General features: G+C 35.9%; 2 protein-coding genes across 2 annotated transcripts; both read left to right on the top strand.

Annotated features, from left to right (window-relative positions):
- Positions 1-562: 562 nt before the first annotated feature.
- LOC120179381 (pollen-specific leucine-rich repeat extensin-like protein 4) lies at positions 563-1,846 on the top strand. Its single transcript, XM_039184990.1, has one exon. It carries the CDS (start codon positions 575-577, stop codon positions 1,844-1,846), a length of 1,272 nt encoding a protein of 423 aa, XP_039040921.1. The 5' UTR covers positions 563-574.
- Positions 1,847-2,705: 859 nt separating this feature from the next.
- Positions 2,706-4,041, top strand: LOC120179404 (probable 2-oxoglutarate-dependent dioxygenase At5g05600). The gene is made up of 3 exons (XM_039185006.1): positions 2,706-3,227; positions 3,325-3,652; positions 3,747-4,041. Exons 1-3 carry the CDS (start codon positions 2,767-2,769, stop codon positions 4,011-4,013), a joined length of 1,056 nt encoding a protein of 351 aa, XP_039040937.1. The 5' UTR covers positions 2,706-2,766; the 3' UTR covers positions 4,014-4,041.
- Positions 4,042-8,390: the final 4,349 nt, after the last annotated feature.

Genomic DNA, 8,390 nt, shown 5'->3' with positions numbered 1-8,390 from the left:
TGTATATTTTTCATTTCAAAATTTTACATATTTACAATTCAATGTAGATAAAAACATTTTCATTAAATTAATAATATTTTGCCTGGTTTTGGGTCCAAAAAAATTGTTGTAAAAGTTTGTAAATTTGTAATAAACGTACTAATTATCCATTTAATAAGTGGTCTTCCATTTATGATATTTTAAACGTATGGAAATTCCAATTTTTTTAATAATTTAGGGGATTGTAAGATAATATATGTTTATAATATTTATTAATTATTTATTATATATATATATCTTACAGACGTAATTATTCGAATTAAAAATCTTAAGGGAGAACAATCTTTTAACTATTAATACCATCAAATAAATTTAAATTAGAGTTTAAACTTGTGAAAGGACATAGTCAAATATGAGTTGTTTTAGCTATATTTTCTCTCGTTTCATTGATAATAGACCTTACATCTCTCAAAGCCAACTATTTGTGTATGAAAATGTGTGATTTCAGTGGCTAAAATTAGGCATTTCTCCCTCAATATAATCCCCATCCTACGGTTCCCTCTTCATTGCATTGCGCAGACCAAGGTGGTCACTAATGGATACTCGTCAACCTCTTCCGGCCTTGGCCTGCTTCCTTTTGTTCTCTTGTTTCTTGTATAAAGCAGCACCTACCTCCGCATTATCCGACAGCGAAGCTGATTATATCGCCCGTCGTCAGCTCTTAACTCTCCCTGAAAACGGTGATCTCCCCGAGGGGTACGAAAATACAGTCAAAACAACTGAAACTTTCGAAAACGAAAGGCTTAGGAGGGCTTTCATCGCTCTTCAAGCCTGGAAAAAGACTATCTACTCCGACCCTTTGAACATCACCAGGAACTGGTTTGGTCCCAACGTGTGTAGCTACAGAGGCGTGTTTTGTGCACCAGCATTGGGTATACCCAAATGGACCGTCGTCGCCGGTATCGACCTCAACCATGCCAACATCGTTGGTTACATTCCAGTCGAGTTCGGATTGTTGACTGACCTTGCATTGCTCCATCTAAATTCAAACAGGTTTTGCGGTATCATCCCTAAGAGCTTATCAAAGCTTACACGTATGTATGAATTCGATATCAGCAATAACCGGTTCAGTGGCCCTTTCCCTAGAGTTGTAACGACATGGAAGAGCATCAGGTACATTGATTTACGATTCAATAATTTTGAAGGTTGTTTACCACCGGAGATCTTCGAGAAAGACCTTGATGCATTGTTTTTAAACGATAACCAATTCACTTGCACCATCCCTGAAACAATCGGCAAATCGACAGTCTCGGCTATGACATTCGCAAACAATAAGTTCAAAGGGTGTCTCCCACGTAGCATTGGAGAAATGTGGAGATTGAATGAACTTATTTTCACCAACAATGACCTCGGTTGTTGTTTCCCATCGGAAATCGGATTGCTTGGTAATGTCACGGTTGTTGACATTAGCTTCAACTCATTCACCGGTAGTTTGCCACAGAGTTTATCGAGCTTGAAGAAGGTTGACATTTTGGATGTTTCGCACAATAAGTTGACGGGGACTGTGCTAGAAAATGTGTGCAAGTTGCCAACCTTGTCTAATTTCACGTTTTCTCATAACTATTTCAGCGAGGAGTCTAAAGCTTGTGTATCGCCCGGAAGGGACGACGTTGTGCTGGATGATACCGGTAATTGTTTGGCTGGCCGGATTAAGCAGAAGCTGGCTAAGGAATGCCAACCGGTGGTGAGTAAACCGGTTGATTGTAACAAGGACCAGTATGTTGTACTGTCTTCATCTTCTAAGCCTAACTCACGAATGCCTAAACCAAAATCACTGGTTCAAGTTCATCCAACGCCTAAGCCATAACCAGAACCAGAATATCCCTCACATATCATTTCCGATGGCTGTTATTAGACATCCGGCACCGGCACCGAATCCAACCTATCGATACCCGGTAAATCGTATTAGACGACCAGCACATATGGTTCCTTCACTTCCGGCCGCCCTTCTCACATTTAATAAAAAGGGCCAACACTTCTCTCTGTCCCTCCAGACTACGCCCCTGATACGGTGACAATTCTTAGACCCATTTGCAGGTTTCATTTAAAAAATGAATCTGGTGAAGTTCACGTACGAAAATGTTACTAATAAATCAAATTAAACGAAACAAAACAGTGATGTAAACTAAGAGATTGTAGATATACTATTTTGCAACAATTCTTACTATTTAAATTTCAGACAATATATACTATTTTGCAACTAAATTAAGACTGATTGAGTAGCAACTTACAAACAATTAAAAAGACCATGGAACCTTTAAAATATAATTAAAAACTTCTAACATTTTTAAAAGAACTCAATTAAATTTTTTAAAGATTAAACAAATATATATATATATATATATATATGTAATCTTGGACTCTGACCTCATTATGCTCTGTCCTGTTTATAGCGATCTTAGTCAGTATGAAATTAAATTAATGTGTGTGTATATATAATATCTCCCATCAAAAGGTTTGAAGACAGCAAATTGTTCAAATATGTATGTCTTATTTCCGGTTTCGTAATCGTATTTTGTTCTTTTGTTTCTGTTTTTTCACATTTCGTATTTAATTATCCTATCAGACCTACGCAAGCACAAACGCCACTGCCACTCACTGGTCTCTTAATCTTTCTTCAAAAGCAGTCCAGGTTCAATCTACGTTAAAACTCATATAAACCATCCTTCTTACCACTCCACTTGCCATTTTCAACCACTCTTTTATTACAAAACAAAAGCAAAGACAATGGGCGAAGTTGATCCGGCTTTCATCCAGGACCTCGAACACAGGCCAGAACTCGCCACCATCGAAGCTGAAGGAATACCCTTGATTGATCTTTCGGCGTTGAACTCAGCTGATGCGGTTTCGGACACTAGTCTGATTTCGGACATAGGTGACGCTTGTAAGAAATGGGGTTTTTTCCAAGTGATCAACCACGGGGTGCCATTGGAGAAACGTGAGAAGCTTGAGAAGGCAGCCAGGGAATTTTTTGACCGACCTTTGGAGGAGAAGGTGAAGATCAGGAGAGATGAAGTTAGGGTTTTAGGGTATTATGACACCGAGCATACCAAGAACGTTAGAGATTGGAAAGAGGTGTTTGATTTTACAGTGCAGAATCCAACCATAGTTCCAGCTTCAACACGCCCTGATGACAAACAAGTAGCACAGTGGCATAATCAATGGCCTGAATTTCCTCCTCAACTAAGGTAATTATTATTAGGGTAAAGTGCACCAAATATCACTAAATTTTATCACATGATTCGAATACATATTTTATACAACTTTTGACATAATTTTCGACAGAGAGGCGTGCGAAGAATATGCAGGGGAAGTGGACAAATTATGTTTCAAGTTGATGGAACTTATTGCCTTGAGCTTAGGCTTACCGGCAGATTCTTTTAATGGTTTCTTCAAAGATCAAACCAGCTTCGTTAGGCTTAACCACTATCCACCTTGCCCTGCTCCGGAACTAGCTCTTGGCGTTGGCCGGCACAAGGATGCCGGTGCCTTAACCGTCCTCGCTCAAGATGATGTTGGAGGATTGGAAGTGAAGCGGAAATCAGACGGAGAGTGGATCCGAGTTAAGCCTACTCCAAATGCATTTATCATTAATGTTGGTGACATGATTCAGGTAACTCAAATAAACTAAAAATAACGAATGCTAAGCTCGATCTGAATCTGACTCGATCCATGTGAAAATTGATAAGAGTTTTGCATATAAACAGGTTTGGAGCAATGAGAGATATGAGAGTGTGGAGCATAGGGTGATGGTGAATTCGGAAAAGGAAAGGTTTTCGATTCCCTTCTTCTTCAACCCGGCTCATTACACCATGATTAAGCCCTTGGAAGAGATAACAAGTGAAGAAAATCCAGCCAGATACAGGCCTTACAACTGGGGAAAGTTTTTTGTAACAAGGAAAGGAAGTAATTTCAAGAAGCTTGATGTCGAAAACATCCAAATCTACCATTTCAGGGTTCAGAATCCGAGTTAGCCAACTGTTTAGAAACAATAGTAGCTGTGGCATAAACAAGATGCAGTATATTAGCTATGTAAAAATGTAGTAGCTGTGGCATAAACAAGATGCAGTTTATTAGCTTTGTAATTGCATGTAATTTAATAACTATATTTATATTGTTAAGTATTAGACTTCGAAAACATATGAATTGGTTAATTATATTATAATATCTTAATCGATTAATAAATTAAATATTAATAATTATATAAAAAACTGACAAATCATCCGCCAAACGAAGAGAATGTGATTATTTATTCACAAAGAGACTAAAAGTAATAAAAATATAATTGTCGGCCAAAATCCAATCGACCATCACAAAAGCAAAGAGTTGAGGGTGGTTCGGCACAGGAAGGAAGGACGATTGAAGTGATGAGTTGGATTTTATGTATGCCTTTCTTCTATTAGGGGACCAAAATATTATTAGGTGTATAAAACAAGAACTGTTATGATATATTTTTAATTTTACATCAATGCAAATTTTCATATTACGATACATATATCAAACGACTTTGTATAAACTCAGTTAGTTAGGCAGTTTGGTTAGCATAAGTTGTTATCTTAGTTATTGTAGTGGTATCTGTTACATATACTTCATATTCTTGTATCGTTAACATCAATGTAAAATCAGTATTTTTTCCATCTTCTTCATCTTGTTTTCCTGCTGTTATATGGTATCAGGAGTTTTTTCTTTTCACGCTTCATCATGCCTGATTCATTGAGTGATAGTTTTGACAATGGTAGCAATCCGTATTACTTGCATCAGTCAGACAATCCGGGCATGTTTCTGGTTAGACAACCGTTATCCAATGACAATTTTCATAGTATGTATTGTTTCTGGTTTCGTATTCGTATTTTGTTCTTTTGTCGATATTTTTTCACATTTCGATTTCACTTATCCTATCCAAGTTCAATCTACGTTAAACCCCATATAAACCACTCTTCTTAGCCGTCCAATTCTCCGAGACAAAACCAAATCAATTACCATTTTCAGCTACTCAATGCAAAGACAATGGGCGAAGTTGATCCAGCATTCATCCAAGACCTCGAACACAGGCCAAAACTGGCCACTATCGAAGCTGAAGGAATACCCTTGATTCAGTTGATTGATCTTTCGGTGTTGAACTCAGCTGATGCGGTTTCGGACACTAGTCTGGTTTCCGACATAGGCGACTCTTGCAAGAAATGGTTTCCGAGTTGGCCAACCGCTTAGAAAAAGTAGTAGCTGTAGCATAGACAAGATGCAGTATATTAGCTATTTATTTGCAAGTATTTTAATAATTATAGTTGGATTGCTGAGTATAACACTTTGAAATCATATGGGTTGGTTAATATGTTTGTTATTATCTATCAGGTGACTATAGTTGTAACACTCCAACCCGTACCCGACTCGAATACGAGTCCGAGGTGTCACTTTGACTTTTCAAAATTTGACTTTTCAAAATTTGACTTTTAAAGAAAAACCCCGGGAATTTAAAACTTTGTTTAAAACAAAATACGTTAATTTACATAAAAGAGACCACAAAATACAAACTCGATCAAAGTGCTCATAATTAACGACTTATTACATGCCAACATTCTATACACAACAAAATACTTACTTTGTCGATTACTTCTGATCTGATCTTCTAGTAATAATATTGTCATTGCTACTTCTATTCTTGCTCCTCTCGTTTCTTGGTACCTACGTGTAAATCACTTACACGTTAAGTCATAGACTTAGTGAGGCAATAAATAAACATGTAACAGTAGATTCATGAATATGCATTCTTACCATTTGATCATGATATTTCAATATGCATGTATATATTTCATATGACATATATAACCAAGTCATGCACACATGAAACTTACCTTTTTGCATCACTTTCACTTTAGTTTATATTTCAATTGCCCATGTATATTGTTGTTGAGAACAAAGGTATGTGAGTACATTGAGGTTGTGCACTAATGCTGTCACCACAACTCGTATAAATTCCCTCATGGGCACCGAACATTTGTTCAGTATTCGTCCCGAAGGATTGCTATATATGTCCCGTAGGACCACTACGTCCCGAAGGACTACTTCCCGAAGAACTACAGTACCCTCGACTCTTGGCATGCCAACTATACCTATAGCTCTCGTATCATATACTATGGGCATTTACGATGAATACATTTCTCATCACTTGTTCTTTCTTTTCTGTCACATACCACATGTATGTTTAACCATGTATTTCATATCATATTACATAGCTTATCTCATTTCACATTGGTCATGTCTCATAGCATATATCACATATGCATATAATCATGTATATCATATCATATATCTTATGCTTTATGCTCTTATGTCTATGCATATCATATAACATATATAATAACATATACCCATTTCATGTATTTATGCACATATAAGCATCACAAATCAAATAACATTTTAGGAGTCACTTCTTACCATAGTAATTCCATCACTAGCTCATCGCAAGCCAATGTTCGTTCAATAATATAAGTACAATTAAAATTGCACTCACCTTAGCCTTATTTGCTTTGATTCGATCCTAATCCTTTGATTATTCCAGAACTTGTTTAGACTCAATATCTACATAAATATAACATTTCAAAACAACTATCAGAAGCCTAAACCTTAAACTTGATGTTAACAACTTAAACCAAATTCCATTTTTCATTTATGGGGGAATCGATACCCCCTGAACATACTGGAATTTTTCGTTCAAGAGAGAGGGGAATCGATACCCATTCATAGGGTATCGGTTCCCTCTACCCAGAAATTATATTTTAAGCCCGAAAATCATCAATTCTTCATTCAATTCTTCTATTTTAAACCCTACAATGTCATTAAACCTAACCACCATTACTTAAACCAATTTATATCAATGAAAACCATCCATAACCTCAAAATCCTATCCCTCATATGTAAATCAAGAATCATACTCAAATTTCAATATGTTCTAAATACAATTCTAAGACTTCACATTCCTTAATTAGCATGATGACAAGTCAAATTTAACTTCAAATTCAACTTATCAACTCTTTTCCATAATTTCATATAAAAACCTGTTTTTTTTAATTTCTTATAACTTCTTCATCTTTTGATTATAAGACAACTTAATCTTTCCTTAAGCTTAGTTATCTTCTAATGATCAAAACCTAACTTTTAATTTAACAAATAACCAAAAAATCAGAAAACTCACCTCATGCTTCAAGCCTCATGTATGAAGAACAAAGAGGAGAAGATAACTCTGGAGAATTATCTCCTCTTTTCACGTGTATCTCTCTAAATAGATAGATGACAATATCTTTTAAGATAAATTACCATACTATCATTTTAATTCTTTCATATTCACCACTTAATCCAACTGAAATATTCCTATTTAAATCAACAAATTCTAAAACTTTACAATAAAGTCACTAACCCGTAGTTTGGGATGTTACAAATCTCACCCCCTGTAACCCCCCAGACCGATACGGATAACCCGATTCGATCTGGGTTGTCATATTAGGGCCACCGGAGCGACCCACCGTAAAAATAGCAGAAAATTTAAAATTTTTTAACATAACATGTAAACTTATAAAATCATGTATCAATATAAAAAATAAAACAGATTTTCAGACTTGTTCATAAAACAAAATTCAATTACATGCCCCCTAATCACATGTATCGTTCTCTGCAAACAGCACCGAGAAAACTCTCTTACTGATGACAATAGTTGCACTGGTACAATTCTTTTAACCTGAAAAGATGAGTAACAGAGTGAGCTTTGAAAAGCTCAGTAATACAGAACTACCAAATGATGCAAAAGAACGTTCAGATACAGATAAACATATCTTTCCTTATTGGTTCCGAATATCTACAGATTTTTATGCTGATTGGAGATCCTATTGATATTTCAGATGTTAACGGACAATGAGCTTTTAGTTCAAATAAATACTTTTGAATGCTTGAGTTCAGGAGATCGGAATAGGTTGTCTAGTGTGTTCCCGTAAAACCAGTAAAAAGATACAGATCTTTTAAAACATATATATATATACCCCCATCCCATAACATCATAAATGTGTAGGTTCCCTAGAACCATACACCCAGCCCAACACATCATATAAGGCCATGAGCACAAAGCCGAGGAACCTGCGGAAATACTTCCTTCAACAATACCCCCCAATTAAAACATTTTTCCTTCATTAAATGGAGATATCAGAAATCAAAACAAAATTCAGAACATATATCAGAACAGAATCCAGATCAGAAATCAGAATAGAATTCAGGTCATATATAGAACATAATTCAAGTCGGAAATTAGATAAAATATTTATATGATTAGGGAACACACCAGAGTTTACAGATATTATTCAGAGATA

This window comes from Hibiscus syriacus, unplaced genomic scaffold (assembly GCF_006381635.1).
Source record: "Hibiscus syriacus cultivar Baekdansim isolate YM2019G1 unplaced genomic scaffold, ASM638163v2 tig00112411_pilon, whole genome shotgun sequence".
In the NCBI taxonomy this organism is placed as follows: Eukaryota; Viridiplantae; Streptophyta; class Magnoliopsida; order Malvales; family Malvaceae; genus Hibiscus; species Hibiscus syriacus.
This window is presented reverse-complemented; position numbering and strand designations above follow the sequence as displayed.